The 21885-nt window shown below is 32.5% G+C and overlaps 1 protein-coding gene across 1 annotated transcript in view; it reads right to left on the reverse strand.

The window, feature by feature from the left end:
• LOC148310091 (beta-1-syntrophin-like) overlaps window positions 1–21885 on the reverse strand; it is a 78484-nt gene that overhangs the window by 42439 nt on the left and 14160 nt on the right. Inside the window, exon 3 of the mRNA XM_088259008.1 lies at window positions 7973–8190. Coding sequence (XP_088115134.1) covers window positions 7973–8190 — 218 coding nt within the window. The remainder of the gene's footprint in view (window positions 1–7972; window positions 8191–21885) is intronic.

Raw genomic sequence — 21885 nt, forward strand, 5'->3', positions numbered from 1 at the left:
CCACTTTTATTTTTGGTACTATTATTCCAACAGCTTTCGACCAACTTGTCTTTTTCATGGATAGATCCCTGAAGAAGGACAAGGTGTTTGTCGAAACCGGTAAGAGTAATAGAAGCAAAAATAAAAGTAATTGCAAAAGTGTGTGTTTTAATCACTTTATAAAAAAATAATGAAATAAATTGATTCAGCAGTCACGTTGTAGTAACATTGATTCATTTTAAACTTTGATGTCAACTATTAATTATGACATAAAAAATGTTAAATAAAATGCATCGAAACACGTGTCACATTAGATTTTTAAATAAAAAGTTAAGTAAATAATTAGTTTCCTTTTATTTCGGATTAAATAAACTCGAATGCATTAAGCAGTTAGCCATGCCTATAATAATAAGCCTACATAAAAATTTACTTTCTAATAAAAACTCAACACGCGACTATAATTTCCAGCTGAAATAATTCATTCGTCCGTAATTTACTAGAATAGATTGAAATAAAAACTTAAGACCAAATTTCCAACGTCTCTAAAATGTACATAAAAGTCTCAATCTATTAACTAATCTTATTTGACATGCATTATTTTTTGACATCTCAACATAGATGAAGAAGAATATGAAGGTCTGGGCATTTACGGGGCTAACGACCGTCATAGGCTGGTTTAATTGATCACTTTACACACGTGTAACATTCACCCATGATTGACACTAATACCTACTATTACAATTCTTTGAACTTATATTGATCAAACTCGGAACATAGTGTTTGAATTCACTAGAATTTCACTAGAGACTTCAGTGGTGGGACGAGAGAAGCTTTTCATTCTGAAGAAATTTGTTTGTGAGGTCCGAATCTAGGATTATATTCACATACCTAGTCAAGAAACGCTAGAAAATATTCTCTTAATTTTTATTTATTTTAGCTAACATTTTATTTACAGTTAATTTATTTACAACATTTTGAGTGTCTCCAAATACTTGTTCACAAATCTGGATTATCTCTGAATAAGATATATTTTTACATTATTTTTTTGACTTCTCAACATAGATCTATGTTAAGATGTCAAAAATAACTCTTTATTGGAGATAATCATGATTTGTGAACTAGTATTTGGACACACTCAAAATGTTATAAATGTTTGACATAATTTAGAAAAGGCACATGGCCGTAACGTGTTGGGCTTTCTCGGTAAATATTATTTACCGAATAAGTAGCTACTAATACAACATATTTTCCAACAAGAGTTCACTTCAAAGTAGAGTCTCGAGCCCATTTTATCTTCGTTTAAGTCCAAAGGTGTCTCCGATATTAAAATGAATACCACAATGACAGCAGCGGAGCTCTTAAGCTAAGTAATGAATACTGTTCGTCGTACTTTAACAAAGTAACTTTTAACTATGCCGAGTCAAGAGTTTGGAAAGTACTTAGTAGATTAAAGCCGGGTAAATACTTTAATTTTCGTAATAAAATTGTAAGTCTTAATACGACATTGTTGCCGGAAAAAAAAAATCGTATTTCTGAAGGGATAATATGGAAATATTGTCCGCCTCCGTAGTGTAATGGTCAGCACGCTCGGCTACCGTTATTGAGGTCCCGGGCTCGATTCTCAGGGGGGGTCAAATAAATATAAGTGATTTTTTCACTCTAATATTTATTCAATATTACCCTGGACTGGTACCTGAAGCGGAGGGCTTATCACCTTTCCTTCATGTGTTAACGATCAAGATAACACTGCGTTTATATGACGCAGTGCCCTATGCACCATTGGGGTGCGGATAAGGGGTTATTATTATAATTTTTAAATACTTTAATTTTCGTAATAAAACACTTCGTAATAAAAAATAATACGACATTGTTGCCGGAAAAAAAATATATTCGTATTTGTGAAGGGATAATATGGAAATTGGAATAAATTATTGAATGTTATTATCCAAAGTAATATATTAACATTTACAAAATGTTGAGTGTCCAAATAACTAATTAACCAATGAACCTTGTTCACAATTCTGGATTATCTCCAATTACTGGAGTTATTTTTCGTAATTATTTTTGTTTTTTTTTTGTAAAGGGACTTCAAACCAGACTATGATGGTCGTAAGCCCCGTAAATGCACAGACTTCTATATTCTTCTTAATCTATGTTGAAATGTCAAAAAATAATATATATTTCCATATTTCAGCATTCATTGGCAAACTGCCAAAGTATGCAATTGTTTAAAAATATGATACATGTATATTTTTCTTCTTCTTACCCTTATCCGCACCCAATACAGGGCACTGTGTATGAGCAGTGTTATCTTGATCAGTAAATATACGAGAGAAAAGGGATCAGCCCTGCGCTTCAGGTACCAGTCCAGGGTGATGAACTATATATTAAAGTGAAAAATCACTTATATTTATTTTGACTCTCCTGGGTATTGACCCGGGACGAAACGCTCTGACCACTTAACAACAGAGGTGGAATTACATATTTTCTACACGAATATTAACTTTGTTATTAGAATTAATTAATAAATAAAAATGTACTTCAAATTAAAAATATAATGGATAAAATTAATCAATCTCGGAAAAGGGAAAAGTTTATTTAGGATTTATTATAAAAACAGGAAATCTCGTCGATCATTTTAAAATGGTTAACGTTATAAATTTTTTAAATCTTAATGCAAATTATGTAGACTTTGATGCTTTTTATCTTAAATATATTTTTTTGAAATTATTTTTCTGATATCAATTATTTTTATTACCTTTTTTTAGAAGAATTACTGTGTTGAAAATATAGTAGGGAACCGGGAGATGAATTTTAAATCCAAAGACCATAGCCAAAGAATAATTTATCTTTAGCATATTGAATAAATGCTCGAAAAATTCAATTTAGTTTTATTGCATACCCACAAATCGCAAACATCCGTCTAGAAGTGATTATGGCCAATCTAAATGTAATATTAGCAGAGTATACTTTCAAACGCGAATCAATTCAAGAATGCCTTGATCTTATTTCTAACGTCAATAAAGAAAATAAAACGATTTACGGTACTTGCTATTTTACGCCTTTAAACAGCTGTCAGTGATAGAGAAAAAATTGTTTAATAAGAGCCATCTTTTAAGTTTCATTCACTATTTTAAAAAAATGTTGATCATTTTGATCGCAACAGTATAAGCAAAACGCCATTCAACGCTTCTAATTCGGTGCATTCAACTCTCTAGAAATTTCTCCCAAAGAAACCGCCCACGTCGCGGATTCTAAATAAAATACGTGTACATACATACACACATACACACGCGAAGCACAAACGTGTAGGCACTTATAAAGTGAAATCATTATACATACTCTGAAACAGTCTAATCACTTCACAATCTCTACAATTCTCAACCGTAAACAACAGTTTCACAGACTTATTTTCTTTTTTAAAAACACCATAAGTATTCAAATAATTAAGGAGGTAAATTAATGTAAGATACTCTGTATACTAATGACTAATTGTCTCGAAAATATGGCTGACATTAACAGGAAATTGCGCCTTATAAATTATTATGAGCACTTTCGCAATAATTACAACAGCAAAAAACTGTTTTATTTATTGTTTCGGCATTTACTTTGTGGTTGAAATTATTAAATAAATTACTTGTTTTTTTACAACTTGATTTGACGACTAGTGTTGGAAGCTAAGCTTCCATCTTCAGGTATAAATATAAAATGAAGATGGAAGCTTAGCTTCCGAAACTAGTCGTCAAATAAACTCAAGTGGTAAAAAAACAAGTGTTTTCTTTAATAATAACAAAATAACGGCATATAGTTAATACGTGGCGATTTGCAGAAAATGTGTTTTTTGATTTTTTAAATGCTCGTGTCTCATGTTTGACTCCCAGCGAGGTCAACATAAGCATGCGATTATTTTTATAAATAATTTTATTAGATTATATGTTCAAATTAACCAGTTTTATAAAGGTATATAAGTAGATAACATGATATGTAAAATCTCGGAGATCGTCAATTCGATAAAAATATCTTATTTCTAGTATGTTTACCTGTTTACGACTTTTATCATCTGAGAAATAGAATAAATTATCAATGCCTGGCATAGCAATTGTTTAATAGCATTTTAAATTAAAAAGCCAAACAGGAAACCCGTATTGTTTTCTCACAGTTAAAGTCTTACTTTGCACATTGAAAAACGAGGTAGTTTTGTAAATATATAATATAACCGCGTATAAGTTCTAATTGTGTGGGTCCTCATTAAAAACATTTGTTAATGAATATGCATCCGGTATCAATTATTCGCAGGGGAATGAGTGAATTTATCAACCCTTTCCATGAATATTGCATATTACAAAACTCATAATAATTTAAAGTTTCGATTAAAGGAAAACCAATATATTTTTTTAACATTACCCGTCCAATCGGTCCGAGAGCATAAATACAGCTTAAACATTAATGCTAATAAATTTCATAAACTTAATTGAATTTTCCGTAACAAAGTCCTGATTTAAATTAATTTCGCATACACCACGTATTTCTGTAGTACCTCCAAGTTTTAACTGCCTAAATATACAATTTAAATGGAACAAAACCCGACTCCATTATTTTATAAAGCCCAAAAAAAATACATGAATTTAATTAAACAATACATCACCGACATCCCTACCGGTACGAACACGTCATTTACAAGCGTTATTAAACATCGTGTGATAAATGTATGGAAAGTTATTTGAACAACGAAATCATTACTGGCCATAAATAACATTTATGGGTACTGATTTCATAAAAGTCGGCTTCATCGCCAAGCTGAACGTGTCGGGAGAATATGACGGGATATATTAGCCCTGCAGGTGCTCTCGACGCGTGATCTCGTCCCGGACCTGCTACGGGGAGGAAACACACCGACGCAGAAAGGGGTGCCATTAGGGCAATTTTACTAAAATAAAAACCACCCCACCCGTCACTGTCGCTACATCGCTACATCGCTACACTGTCACGCTTACAATAAAGGCGGACGTTTGACATGATCATTCCGGTAACGTGACGAAATTAAGTCGTTGCGTGGAAATTTACGGAACAAATGAGGAAACTATGCATATACTTAATTAATACACGCGTTCTTTGATAACATTTAATTTACAACATTTTGAGTCGAAATACTTGTTCGTAATTCTGGATTACCTCCGCTTGGCAGTTATTTTTGACATCTTTGACATCAATTTTTACATTTTTGACATCTCAACATAGATGAAGAAGGATATGGTCTCATATAAAACATAGAATCTTTTCAGGCGGGGCGGACAAGTATGTCGATTTAATCCAAGAATCGGACCTTGCAAACATAAGAGTCTTTGCTTAATAAAATCTTTCCCTTTTCCAGCATAGATGGCTGTTGTGAACTTGTTATATGTCACGAGTTTGATCAGTATATCTAGAAGTTTTATAGCGTGGTTGTCAACCATGGGTAGAATTGTTGAATGTTAAAAGTGTGTAAAGCGATCACTTAACCAAGCCTATGACGATCGTAAGCCCTGTAAATGTCCAGACTTCCATATTCATCTATGCTGACATGTCAAAAATGTTAAACATTTAATTTAATAAATTTCCATCGAAACTGCATAAATAATGACGCCCATTAAAATATGGCCTTAACATAAATGAGTTTGCAATTTCGCGTATGTATCTATTATGATTATTCAAAGGTAGCGAGTAATACAATAAGTCATTACAAACTAAGCGGTTTTCACCGGCTGACCTACTTCGTAACCGATTACTAAGAAACAATTATGCATACAATACGACAGATTACTCCCACGGAAGACGATCATATTCTCGGTGTATTCTAACACGAAACGTACCACGCATTTTAGTATTTTGTTCGGAGTTATTGGGCCCGAAAAGAGAACAGGAAAACATAGCCAAAAACTCCAAACTATGCAACGTGGGGGTATCTTGCGACGCGACAATATTCCATACATTACCCGAGGATCGATGACCTTAGCTAAAATTATATTTCGCGTTAATTGACATTCTAAAAGGGCAACAAATTTGGATTTTCCTTTACACGTAAAGCATTTAGCGACCAAAGCAATCACGAAAGCTAAGTAATATTCGCGATGAAAACTGTTCAAATACCCAATTACCGTACACCATTTCCTGTGTTTTCCGAACAAAATTATGTGTTTAGGCAGTGTTTAACGTTAAAATGAGCACGTAACTGTCAACAAATTCACGTTTCCAGCTTAATCTTGTTACTTGTGCGCTAAATAAATGCGAGACCTTTGACTACAAAAAACATATAATTAGCTCTCATTAATATGTTGAAAATGGGAAATTGCCTTCAAAAAACTTAATTACGCTGGAATGCGATTGGGGAATTTATACTCTGTTTATTTATATTTTTGGGTCTCAATGTGATGTTATGCTTATCTATACCCGTAGGTTTCAAACGGAGTGCAAATATAAGTAGATACATTCAAACACTAATTAGAGAGACAAAATGTAAGAAAATTAATGTTGTTTTGAATGAATATGTAAACATGGAAACGTAAATATTACACATGTACCTACCTATTATAACGAATGGAAAGTTGAAGAGCGTTTGGGCGATTTCGAGAGATATAAAAAGGAATGTTTCTAATACAGTGAGACTATATTAGGGGCACCAAATACAAATGCTTTTTTGTTCCTTCTCCAAAAATATTTGCGCTTCAGCTCTGGAGGTACAGTTGTTAAAATAGGTACATAACCGGTTTTTTAAAGGATTTGTTTTTGTTTGTCTGCAACAACAACAAAAATACGAATTATATGTAAAAGGTACGTCATCAAAAAATAAAATAACGCGATGACCACAGATGACGATATCTAGTGCCACGAAAGGTTGATTTCCTTAGAAGTTGTAAATAAAAGCGGCAATTACGATTTTTTTTAAGAATTAGACCGTTGACATTATTTCTTGTCAACAAATGAAGAATGAAGTAAATATGGAAGTCTTGGCATTCGCAGAGTATACAACCGTCATAAGCTTGGTTAAGTGATCACTTTACTCACGTGCAACATTCAACAATTCTACCCATGATTGACAACCACAACCCTGTAAATATCCAGACTTCCATATTCTTCTTCATCTATGAAGAGATTTCATAAAAACTCCTAATTGGAGATATCCAGATTTGTGAACAAGTATTTGGACACACTCTCTTCTTCTTTTTAAATGAAAAAACCCGACTCCATTATTTTACAAAGCCCAAAAAACATTGATCAAATTTAAGTTTTTTACTTTTATTATTTTTTGTTTTCTGTTTGTCAAGTATTTGTAGTTAATGTTAACACTTTTAATCTTATTTTACTTCTTATAATATCAATTGCATTATTGCCAGTGCCCTTTACTATGACCTAAATATAATGTATGCCCACACACAAGCCATGCCTTTTTGGGATCTTTTTTGTATTTTTTTTTGTACTTGTATTTATATTTAGCCCGCCTCCTCTGTCCGCCTCCGTAGTGTAATGGTCAGCGCGCTCGGCTACCGTTCTGGAGGTCCCGGGTTCGATTCCCAGGGGGGGTAAGAATAAATATGAGTGATTTTTTCACTGTAATATTTATTCAATATTACCCTGGACTGGTACTTGAAGCGGAGGGCTGATCACCTTTCCTTCATGTGTAAACGATCAAGATAACACTGCGTTTATATGACGCAGTGCCCTATTCACCATTGGGGTGCGGATAAGGGTTTAATTTATATTACGTTGTGAAATGCAAAAGAATTTAAAATAAAGAAAAAAATTAAATAACACATCACCGACATCCCTACCGAGACGAACACGTAATTTACAAGCGAAGACCAAAAAATCCTGTGAATTGGTCTGCAGCAACAAATAATACCTTCTTCGCCAATCCCGTCTATTTAGCGAGACTCTCATCCGTTGAACAGCCCATGTCCTCGTATAAGTCGCAAAGATATTCGCGGACACACTCAGGATGTTGTAAATAGAACCTTACCTGGGAATCGGTGTGTCTCCTCGCCAGCCACCCCATGTGCCTCAGGTCGCCCAGGGTGGGCGTGAGCGCGAGGCGCGCGTGCGTCGCGGCCGCGCGCTGCGCTCGCCGGGCCGCCGCGGCCAGCGCGCGGTGCCAGCGCCCCGCGCCCGCTGCGTCAGCCGCACGGAGCCGCAGCGTGTGGACGCCGTCCGGGGAATGCAACTCGAGCGTTCGGCCCTCTGAAACCGAGATCGCAGTCTTAAAATATCTCATCACACCGATCAACCAAACACATCGATACATACAAATCAAACACATACAAACATAAGAGTTTATGCTCAATAAAAAGACTTCTTCATCTCAACAATAGATGCCTCTCGTGAAAACTCTAGCGATTTTTGTACAATGTTTCGAAATTGGATCATATACATATATAGAAATTCCGACAATGTGTTTGTCAATCATGGGTAGAATTGGTGAATGTTACACGTGTGTAAAGTGATCACTGAAACCAGCCTATGACCGTTGTTATCCCCGTAAATGCCCAGACTTCCGTATTCTTCTTCATCTATGTTAGGATGTCAAAAAAACAACATCAATTTATTTAATATTTTCATCAAATAATTTGCATTTCATATACTTAAGGGTGTACTCGCAAATATACAATTCAGTACGCGAACGGCTGAACGACAAGCCACTGTGTTGTCTGCGCACATTTTTTTATAAAAATATATATTAGAATTAGATTAGAATATATATTGAAAAATATTTTATATTATCTTCAATAGTTAAAAACCGTATTTTTATTTCGTAGATAAACTTGTTTTACAATACAAAAACGGCGTTTTAAGCAAAAAATTCACTGCCGTTCAATGTTACCCGGGTTTAAAGAAAATTCAATTGCGGGCTATCGATTATCCTGCCTTAAGGACCGAGTTTAGGAATTAGTGTGTAACACGCGTTTGATGTATTAAAACTTCTATTTTTCATATTAAACATTTAGTCAAATCATCCATCGTATATTTACTCGCAACAGTTATATTAATTTTTAGAAAAAAAAACTACATTCAAATGGTTAACTATTCGCACCCAAATGGTGAAAAGAGCACTGAATCAAATCAATTCGTGATTATATGAAAGTTAAGTGATCAAACGAGCACTACAGATTGAAGGATATAGGAGTGGAAATACCACATGTTTGATGGGATGCATATGACGTAAGTGAAGGCACTCAATGAGAATAAATTACTAATATAAAAGAAAGGAAATGGAGGAGGAATAGTAGGTACTACAGAAGAGGAAAATAAGAAAAGAAACATGTAAAAAGAAATAAATTATAATGTCATAATTTCGTTAGTTAATATTTTACTATTTGAACTTCGGGACGCGGATCTGACTAGGGAGGATGCAAGGGAGCTGGCAGCCGACAGAAAAGCCTAGGGACAGACAGTTTGTGGACTCCACATGCTCCACCTAGGGAGCGGATATGGTTTAATATTTATTTTACTAAGATGTTTCTATGATAAAAAATATATACGTAAGTATACTGAATAAAATTACCGAAAAATAAACAATATACCGAACATGATGTTTACAGTTATGCGCATAAATCAGCACAGAAAATACATATTACAAGAAATTTCATTAAATCGCCCACACAAAAATGTGAGATCCTTCAAGTTCGGGTATTTGATTAGAATTAAGTGCCTACCCAAAAAAAAAATCGTGGCAATCTGACAATCTCCTCTGCCATACTTGAGCTACACCCGGAACCTGTATCTGGGAATTCCAGTCGAGTATCATCATTTTATGAAAATAATTAACATCAAACCAGAATTTTATGATCCCTCTTAGCTCTATATACTTATTTACCCAACCGAGAGTGGAATTAAGTTAGAAATTTCATCCGCCCGCAATTTGCGTATCAAGGAATCTTGTTGTGCCTACTTGAGAGCTAAATTTAAAAATGGTAAAAATTAAAGGAAAAGTTATTTACAACATTTTGAGTGTGTCCAAATACTTGTTCAAAAGATTTTGTGAACAAGTATTGGGACACACTCAAAATGTTGTAAATAAATTATCTGGTCAAATTATAAGCTTAAATAATAAAAATGAAAATGCTATTTTCTGGCGTTTCTCATGTGTGTGATTATAATCCGAGATTCGGACCTCACATGCTAATAAAAGAGTTTCTGCTCAATAAAAAGCTTATTTTCATCTCACCAATAGATGTCTCTAGTGAAGTTCTAGTGATTCAAGAACAATGTTTCGAAATTGGTTCATATAAATAGAACTTTTAAGAATTTGAGTAGTATGGTTGTCAATAATGGGTAGAATTGGTGAATGTTACATGTGTGTAATGTGATCACTTAAACTAGCCTATGATGGTCGTCAGCCCCATAAATTCCCAGACTTCCATATTCTTCTTCATATTTGATGACATGTCAAAAAAAACAAAAAAATATGAAAAGTTATTCTGTAGTAGTTATTACTTTTTTTATTTTCACATTAGCAGAATTACTTTTCGCAAAATTAATTTAAATATTTTTTTAAATCGGCACGTCAAATTACATACAATTTCAACCCACAATACGCGACTGACGAATATCGTCAAGACTGCAACCGACTCCTGGTATCCGAGTAAAAAGGGTTTGATTTTATCACATGATTATACTAAAATTTAAAAGTTAAAATTATATCGCTCACTCCTTTCAACAACGTCATTTATCAAAAAACTTGAGTTTTCAGGAGATCGTTTTTAAAGTTTTAACCCGATGGTTGCCAGAGACGAGATATCTCGGCAAATGGCGGAGTGCCCGTATTGCCAGAGACGAGATATCTCGTCAGTACTTTTGATGACGTATTACTCCGCAGTTTTAACTCATATTGACAATCTGTCAAAAACGGAACATACATTGCCATCTGTTGAAGTTCTCACAAAATATTTTATAAAGTTTTTAAATACTTTAAAGCGATTTATCGGTATCACTTTCAGCTGACAGTTGACAGATGTCATTAGGTCTACCACTCAAACCACTTGAAATATTGATTATTTTAATCGATTGTTTTGAACGCCAGGGGTTTTTATTTTGCTCAATTTTTTGTGTTTTTCTTATTATTTTAAAATATTATTATGAAAATATTTGTTTATTTATACCTTTCGCGTTATATTTACTCCGATTTTATCAGTGTTTTGCTAGTGATATTGGTTTCTTTTCACAACTTTTTAGTAAATAAATTATTTCTTTGTGCTAAGTTCTTTGTTCTTCTTCGTGCTAAGTGAAAAAGAACAACCCGGTACTTCTCATGGCAGAAAACGGAAGGCAGAATTTCTATCGCGACTTACAGAAAGACATTTTTTGGAAAAACTACCACGGACCGAAAAAAATCATCTCCGACTGCGAAGTGTATTGTGTGTACTAGCAAAAAACTAAGAAAAGAGTCTAGTTATAGGTGTAAACAATGCAAGATGGCTTTTTGTGTTATACCGTGCTTTGAGAAGTACCACACAATGGAAAATTTCTAATTTATCACATTTCTAACTAAACTTCATTCTAAGATACCTGATAAATAATAGTTGAGTGTTAATATTAAATTTACTATTTATTTTTACATTTCAAACTATATTCCATTGATAAATAATAGTTTTGTGTTAATATTAAATTTAATAAAAACTTGCGTGTGCGACTCAGTGTGACAACCCTGTCTGAGATGAAAATTTGAAACTGGTTTAACTTCAAGAATAAAACTCTAACAATCGATGCGGGATATAATATTTGGTAAGTAAATTATAATTCAATAAAAACAACAAAAAAAAATTTCTTTAGACAACTTTTTTTTTTCAAAAAAATACTCGGCCTGTTGAGCACTGCGGCGTAATTTATTTGCGGCTATGAAAAGGTTAAAATATGATCAAATGTATTTTAAAAAAATATCAAGCCACTTATTCAACTTTTTACTGTGCAACAGATCTTTTTAGGTAAAACCTGAATGTTTTTTCTCCATTTGAAAAATATTTAGTATATTTAAAAAATAATTAAACAATACCTTTTCTTCAAAACACTTTCCGCCCTGTAGCGGGTAAATATTAACTTAAAAATATGCCGCTTTTGCTGGGATATATTACATTTTCTGGGCATTCCGAAAACATGCACAACTGAAAATTGACGATTTTTGATATATGACGTTGTTGAAAGGAGTGAGCGATATGTTAGGACAACACGAGTAGCAGCATTTGCAATAGGTAGGAAAACACAGATAGTCCCAGTTTATTTTAATATATATTTACATATTTATTTTAATTTTGCTGTACATAATATATGTAGATTACCTGGTTTATTGCTAATAAGCAATATTTCAATAAAATTAAACACTCTAATATACCACTTTAATGAGTTTTATTTTATTTACGACTAGTTTCGAAAACGACTGATGTTTTCATCTTCTGGTACAAATTAAAACTAAAGTGGTATATTCAAGTGTTTAATTTTAATAAAATAATCATGTCATTCCACAAAGTTAATGCCGAATCAATAAATAATATAATGAGCAATATCATCGTCCCTACCAAAATAGAAATCACTCGTAAACGAGTTGAAGCTCAATATAAAAAAATAATTAAATTTAAAAAAAAAAACAGAGTATCACTGGTCAATGTTGTAAACAGTTTCATTCGTCTATTTAAGCTTTATTATTTATGACATTGATATCGTGATGTGTCCCTCGTTTCGTACAATTATATTGGACTCGAGCTTTGATCCCCTTTCTTCAATGCCTCCAGCACGTCTCTCATCCAGTTAATTTTACAAATGAAGGAACAAATGTGGAATATAGTAATCGGAACAGTACAAGTCTTGTTTTGTAATATTTTATTTTGCATATAACTTGCTGTTAAATTAATTAATTTGTGAAATTCCTAATTTAAAAAATATATACGTTAAAGGTGTTTTAACTTGATACGAAGCATCAATCATATTTTTTTTATATCATAAGTATAAGTATTTGTAATTATAAATAAATGTTCAAACAAGTCTTTGGATCTTTTAAAATATAATTTATCCGAGATTTATTCTGTATTTTGATCCTTTTTGAAAACAAAACACGCACGATATTTTCGTTTGTTAATTGGCCGGCAAATATAAACACATATTTAAAAAACCAAATAACCTTTTGCAAATTATTCCATACAATTAACACAAAGAAAAACATTTATCGAATTTATTACCTACTATTTGATTATCCTTGAAGCATGTTTTTTTTTATTAAATATTACCTTATGATATTTCGATTGTTTTTATTGTATAAAATAACATGTTTAATAATACTCGTTCAGCGAAAACATGTAATATATGACATACAACAGAGGATTTAAATTAGATTACTTAGAAATATTAGAAATTAAAAAGACAATTAATAATAATTTACAAGTTATAAATACTCAAGTAAACGATTATTCTAAAAGCCCGTTATTAAATATGTTTCCAATCACTCATCATCCATGATCCGATCCCTTTTGACTGTGACTGCTTATCAACAGCAAAAAAATAAAGCCACTTGAGATCTACCCTAGCTCCTTTGCCTAGCCGTCAAAATATTTCGAATTTTGTGAAGATAGTGTTTTAGTATTTATCAGTCTTGATAAAGAAGCGGTTAGCTTTGAAACCGGTAGACATTATAATAAAGTTATAATAAAATATTTATAATGATTTTAAAACAAGGTTACATTTTGATTATATATAAATAACAAATTCAGAAAGTGCTAGATAGACCAGTGATTCCCGTACTTGTTTTGCCACAAGCTAAGTGTTGTAGTTTTATGTATGGTAATTAAATAGTATGATTTTTTGAAACACAATATTTACTTGCGTATATAACATACTAGGGTAATTAACACAGTAATAAAACTGTACAGTAATTCCGAGTTTGATCATCCTATACAACATTATATGAATAAATGACACCTCCCATGTTAGCCGGATACATTGTCCATTAAAATATAACGTACAAGTTTTATAATGCTTCTCCATAAATGGCCTAAACCACGTGATCCAAATGCCAAGGCTAGATAGATGTTTATATAGGTAAATATATTCATGAAACAAACGATGCAACACACTTTTTAGATGAAAACAGAACATTAATCATACCTATTAATTGGTTCTGAGAGGAGACTGGCGTCATCACAGTTCCCAGGTATTTGTTGTTTGCCGGATATCAAATAATTTCACATGGAAACAATTATTAGCATATTAGCAGTCACTTAATAATACCCAACATTTTACATTTGTTCAAATACTTGTTCACAAATCTGAGTTTCTCCACTCAGGAGCTATTTTTGACATCAACAACTCAACATGGATGAAGAAGGATATGGATCTATGTTAAGATGTGAAAAATGTAAAATAACGGGTTAAAACAAGGTTAGTACAGTAAAGTAGAGGCTGATATATTTTAATTGGTAGATATATGCAATAACATTTTTTTAAATTTAATTGAAGGAGATACGTTTGTAACAATTTCCACTTGAGCATTTAAATATGAAAAATGCAAATGTGCATATTTTTTTTTAAATTTCATTATTTGGACATGCTTGCAGTTCATTTTATCACAATTTTTTACATACTTAATTTTCTCTTATCGCTCATTAATTTTATTCGTGATTTTAACGTATTACTAAGTGTTTTTTTTTTAATATCAACGTGGATGAAGAAGGATATGGATCTATGTTAAGATGTCAAAATGTAAAATAACTGGTTAGTACAAGGTTAGTACAGTAAAGAACAGGCTGAATAAAAATTGAAAATCAGGTTTAGAGGGTTTCCCGGTATGTCAAATTATCCGGGTTCTGATCTTGCATACAAATAAAAGGGTCTCTGCTAAATTAGACCTTTTTGAAATTCAATCATAGATGGCTGTTGTGAACTCAATCATCGAACGTCTTTTTGATTGATCATATGTGTATGAGTTACAAAACTTTGAGTAGAGTGGTTATTAATCATGGGAATGTTACACGTGTGTAAAGTGATCATTTAACCAGCCTTTGACAGGTTGTAAGACCTGTAAATACCCAGATTTCCATATCCTTCTTCATTTATGTTAAGATTTTAAAAACACTTAGTAAATATGTTAAAATCACGAATAAAATTAATAAAAGATCAGAGCAAATTAGGAACTTAAAAAATTGTGATAAAATGAACTGCAAGCATGTCCAAATAATTATTTTTTTAAAATATGCACATTTGCATTTTTCGTATTTGAATGCTCAGCGTGGAAATTGTAATAAACGTATCCCCTTCAATTAAATTTTAAAATGTATTAATAATTTATTATTAGATTAAAACCAATATTTTTAGCTTTTCCACTTTTTTATTTGACCAACGACCGGGTTTCGTCGTTACCGACATCATAAGACTGGAAAACCCGGTCGCTGGTCAAATAAAAAAGTGGAAAAGCTAAAAATATTGGTTTTAATCTAATAATAAATTAAAAATGCAATTCCATCACGAAGTGTCAGTGGATAATATAAATCTATTTAAAATGTATGATTTTTTAAAACCGTTATTGCATACATGTACCTACCAATAAAAATTAATTGATTATATTTGTTTAGTAATTAATATCTTGTCAGATCACAGCTATGAAAATGAATATATAATGAAAACCATAATATTCATAGCGACCAATAAATCACGATGCCAATAAGATAAAACCCACGGTCGGTCAAAGTAATTTGGTATTCTGCGATATTAAATATCTTCTGCAGAACGGTTATTATTATTCAATAAAACAAAAACAAACCGATAAAATGATAGATACTCCGCTCCCTTTGGATTCAAAAGAATAATAAATACTAAAACGAAATGGTAACAGATTTTCCTTTGAAACACTTCATCAAAATTCTTCATTTCAAAAGCTCTCTCGGAAAATACAGCTCCGAGAAATATATTTTCCCATCGAGATATAAGTTTAATTAATTGTTGCCAGAAATTCTGTGTAAAGTGTTATAAACATCGCAATAAAACTTACTGTATTAATTTTCTTATTAACATTTCTATTTTATGTAAAATATTTTTATTGCTTCTTGTATTATGAGCATTATTTGCAAAAAAGACTTGCGTTATACACTTTTATAAATATAATATTAATGCTTTTTGATGATATTGTTACAGCAAACATCAACGTCCTTAATTTGACGGAGTAATAAACAAACCTTATTAAAACGTAAATTTACCCATAATATGTTATGAAATAAAAATATTAATTAAAAACATCCATAACATTTTCAACTGACAGAAAATGTTCCATTACATCGATGAATTCTAGATAACTTGTTCTTCATACCCTTATCTGCTGCAGTATCCTATGCACCCCAATGGTGCATAGGGCACTGCAACATATATATATATATATATATATATATATATATATATATATATATATATATATATATATATATGTAGTGTTATTTTGATCGTTAACGCACGAAGGGAAGGTGATCAGCCTCCGCTTCAGGTACCAGTCCAGGGTAATGTTGAATAAAAATTACAGTGAAAAAATCACTTAAATTCATTTGACCCCCGCCTGGGAATCGAGCCCGGGACCTCCAGAACGGTAGCCGAGCCGTGCTGACCAATTACACTACAGAGGCGGGGAAATAATATGTCAGGATATAATATAATAATATACTTATGTCAAATACTATATGTTTACCGGCAGAAGTCGGGGACAAATGTGTATTTTGAATAATTCCCATTAATCGGAGGTCATTTCAAGCCTCGCAGATATTCGTACGTGTAGGTACTTTGCGAATCATACTAACCGGAGACACGCTCCTCCAATCGCCAGACACAAAACCCCCAAAACCCTTTGACATAGCGCTTCCATTTAATGTATAAAGGGAGAATCCTATCGCCAATTCTGGCTCGGAATTCTCGCCGATTACAGGGAGAAAAGAAAATATCACGAGCCTAGAAGCGCCCATTTATCTTAGGCCTCCTCAATCCGAACAAGAACGCACTGCTATTGCAGGGACAGCGCCGGCAATTCTGCGAACAACTGTGTAAATTAAGGCCCAGCATTCGATAAGTCGCAACTTAATATTTTCTAAATCCAGGTCACATTCTACGTTATGTTTATGTATGAAATGTTAAATCTAACACTGATTTTTTTAATCTACTAAGTTGTATTTTATTGTAAAAAAAACATAAAAATCAATTTGGGACAATTGCCTCGCCTAGTTACTGCATTTTCAAACGAATCTCGAAACAATTGTCACAAAATATATTATAATCAGTATTTTTCACAATAAAATACAGCTAAGTAGACTCAAAAAATCAGTGATTAATTTAACATGTAATACATAAATTAAAATGGAGTTGTACGAATTAAACGCCAAAGCTATAAATAAATTAACATTTTACGAAATCGATTTTTATCTTGATACACCGTTTTCGTAATGAAAAAAATTAGTTTTTCTTCGAAACAATTACATGATTTTGAAGAGAAAAGAGTTATTAAAAGGAAGGAGTTTAAAAAAATATTAATTATTTCATTTTATTTATATATTCTACAAACTAAAAATATCTAATACTTACACATTATTAAAAAAAATCGGGAGTGAGCAGACAAGTGACCTCTCCGGTGGTCTCCGGTGGAATGAATGCGACTTAACGATTGCTGGGCCTTAATACAGTCCAGGGGCGGATCCGGCGGGTTCGGGGGTGGAGCCCTATCGGGGCACCATCTATCCGGGGACATCTATCGGAGCCCTTCTTCGCGTTCGCTACATTGAACTAATGTCCGCAAGATACGGAATAAATACCCGGGATAATGCACATATGGGTTCGCTATTACTCAGTCCGCGACCGACATGGAGATTAAGGGGATTTTCGCAAACACAGAATTCATTCCACCGGAGACCACCGGAGAGGTCACATCTCTGTTCACGCCCGATTTTTTTAAATAATGTATATTGAATATTTTTGTGTTTTGTAGAATATTTTTAGAAAAAATATTTTTTTTATTTTTTTTTACCTCTTTACCTTTCAATAACTCTTTTCTTTTCAAAACCACATAATTATTTCTAAGAAAAGCTTATTTTTTCAATGCAAAAACGGTGTTTTAACAAAAAAATCAATTACGTTAAATGTTATCTGGATTTAGAGATTATTTAGTTGCAACTTAACGAATACTAGGCCTTAAGGCGGGAAATTCGATGACGCGCAACTTAATTTTCATTGAACCCAGGTAAAATTTCACGTAATTAAATTCATTTCTAAAAATACCGTTTTTATACTTAAAAATGAGTTTTTCTTTGATATAAATATATGGTTTTGAAAAGGAAAGAGTGATTGATAGGTAAGAGAAAATATATTAATTTTTTTTTAATTGTTATAAAAATCAAATTCCAAAAAATATCCTTAAAAAAAATGTGCGTGGAGTCCCTCACGCAGCCGGCTGCTTACTGAATTGTATGTTTGCGATTACCCCCTTAATGTGATTATTATTAAAAGTGGCGTCAATTTAGCGAGGAACGGGAACCTTTTTTATTTTCATATAATTTATATTTGAAGCACTAACTTTGTGATTTTCCATTTTATAATAAAAATGTAACTTTGTTTTAAAATATGATTCATAGTGATTTTAAAACAAAGTTACATTTTAAGTACACTTTTTATTTTCATTTTATAGAATAAACGATAAAAATTATTAATGAAACGATGAAAATACTTGCTAACGAATACAAATCTATTTTCATAAAACCAAAAATCGATTGACAATTTTAGGAACAAATAAAAAGACGTTTGAAAAAATTAATAGTCGTCTATTTTGTTACTTATAGTATAATCGAAAATCGACAAGCGGGAAGAAGAATATCGACGTAAATGAGCAGCGTAAAATATGTAGGTAAAAATATTTCGGATTTCAGCAGCGCAATTTTTCGAAAATGAAACACTTCGCAAGAAAGGATTGATATAACAGAAATAATTCTGAAAATCCATTAATGACTGTCAATTCAATAAAAGGCCATCAATGTTGCGACAGACCGCGCTCCCATTACGGGCGGGCTCGGGAAGCGATCGGGAAGGGGGGAGAACCGAATCAAATCCGAAAATAATTGACACAGAGAGGATTTCAGATCCTCCCGGAGGATTTCACGCCACAGGGCGGTCAGGCTGCGGCCTAACACAAAAGCCTGGACCGGCAAAGCCTGGACCCAGCGGCTTGTAACATGTGGCACGCGCACCAATACTCGTACACAATTATTGCGTGTATAAATATTGGTGCACGGGCCACAGGTTACGAGCCACTGAGTCACTTATTGACGCGGTCATTTAAATCGAACTAATCGGACTCCGCGGAAAGCGAGAAGGGTTGTCGAATGGACTCCCGAGGAATAGGAAGATTTTCAACGAGTGTTTCATCGTGCAACAATAATGAATACAATATGTGATTTAACCCCTTTCAGGCCCACAAGTAATTAGGACATGAATGTACCAGAGGCGTAATGGTGATTGCGATGCATACGTATATATTTCTACTAATTATTTTAAATAAATTAAACTGTGTAAAAGTACAATAAGGATACTTTTTCAGATGTATATTACATATTTATAACCATATTTGAGAAAAATAATACATATATAGAACTGACGCAATTCTTTACGCTAAATATTCAATCAGAAAATTCAGTTAAGGCCCAATATATGATAAATCTCAAATAATTTTTCTTTAAACCAAGAAAACATTGACAAAATATTTTTTTTTGCTTAAAACATAATAATTTTTTTTCGAAAGATATAAGAAGATGGTTTTAAAAAGAAAAGGTTTATTGAAAAGTAAGGAGTTAAAACGAATCAATTAAAAAAAGTCATTCCAATATATATTCTAGAAAAAATATTTAACGCGGAACAACGTCTAGCCTTCAGCGTGACCGAACGCGTTCTGTATACTTTATGTATACAAAATACAATAAAATTTGGAAAAACACTTATCAGAAATAAACATAAAAAAAAAATATTTCTGCTGCAATATTTCCTTTACTCAATGTAATAAATATCATTTTTCAAAAACCTGTATGAAAACATTTTATATCACTAATATAATAATTAAATGATTCATATATCCAGGAAATTCCGAGAGACAAATAGTTTATAGTGGCGAATTTTTTTAATAAAGCGAAAAGAATTGTAGACTACTGCAAGTGATCTAACACAAACCTAACTCAAAGTCGAATAAACCGCTTACCTGTCACTAAGAACATTGAAATCCGAATACTGTTCTAAAAGTGTAAGAGAATAAAGCTACTAGAGAAGAAGTGTGTATTTTTCACTCGCACTCAAGTCAATTGAGTTTTTCAAATAATATTATTATGAAGAATAAAAGTAAACGGAACTCTCCCTAAAATATTCATTCGAGCATAATATTGCGAAATTACAAGGAAAAAATATTCTTCTTTCCAGTCTCTGTATTTCAAGAAATCCACCAATCAAATTTAAGGTAAATAATAAAGTCACAACATACGAAAGTAAAGTATCTTTAATTCCCTCAATTTTATACCGATAAAAAGTCCTCCCTTCATTCGGAGCAGTTTATTCTATATGACAATATGCAGTAATTTCTAAATTGAAAATAAACGTTTCAAGAGCCGTATACAATAACACGGTTTTCGAGGATATGAACGAATTTCCGGGATATTCGTCAATTGGGAAACAAAAAACACGCAAAGCACTGAGATCACACATAAAATAAAAGTTTTCTCAATACGTTTATATTGTACGTATTTGTTTTGTATAATCTCTCAAACTTATCCAGTATTCCATATTATATTTGACATATATCTGAATGTTTTTTAATAGTTTTATAACATAATTGTGGAATTGTTTAATTGGCTTTTTTTTTTAACGTAACTATTTTTTGTCAATGTAATGTAATGTTTATTAATGTTAATGTAACTATTGTTTTATATCATTTTTTTATATGTAAGCTGTACAATTCCCGAATAAATAAATAAATAAAATAAAAATATCATCAAAGATGAAGAAGAATATGGAAGTCTGGGCATTTACGGGGCTGACGACCGTCATAGGCTGGTTTAAGTGATCACTTTACACACGTGTAACATTCACCAATTCTTCCCATTATTGACCACCACAGTACTCAAATTCTTGGAAGTTCTATATATATGAACCAATTTTGAAACATTGTTCTTGAATCACTAGAACTTCACTAGAGACAATCCATTGGTGAGATCCTGTAATTGGAGATGATCCGGATTTTGTGAAAAAGTATTTGGAAACACTCAAAATGTTGTATCCAGTATTCCTACCATACACACTATAACAAAAGTTTGCTACCGGTTTTGCGTTTTTTTCCAATAAGTTATGGAAAAAAAATTGCCAATTTGCGGTACGCACTTACGTACACACGCACCCACGCGAGTAGAGGCGCGTATCTTTGAAACCAACTACTGCCTGTAGAGTTACTCGCTTTACCACGCAAGTGGTATTAATCGTTTGCTACAGGAAAGCGCGCTTAGCCAAAAGTGGCATCCTCACTTCGCTCACTCCTTTCATCAACGTCATATCAAAAAACTTGATTTTTCAGGAGATCGTTTTTAAAGTTTAAAAATATAATAAAATGTATTAAAAATAAATATCAAGCCACTTATTTAACTTTTTACGGTGCAACAGATCTTTTTAAGTAAAACCAGAATGTTTTTTCTCCATTTGAAAAATATTTAGTATATTTAAAAAAAAAAAAATAACAATACATTTTCTTCAAAATGCGAAAACAACACTTTCTGCCTTGTAGCGGGTAAATATTAAGTTAAAAATATGCCGCTTTTGCTGGGATTCAGTACATTTTCTGGACATTCCGAAAACATGCACAACTGAAAATTGACGGTTTTTGATATATGAAGTTGTTGAAAGGAA

This window comes from Brachycentrus maculatus, unplaced genomic scaffold (assembly GCF_059751285.1).
Source record: "Brachycentrus maculatus isolate JH-2025_06_01 unplaced genomic scaffold, ASM5975128v1 h1tg000107l, whole genome shotgun sequence".
Lineage (NCBI taxonomy): Eukaryota > Metazoa > Arthropoda > Insecta > Trichoptera > Brachycentridae > Brachycentrus > Brachycentrus maculatus.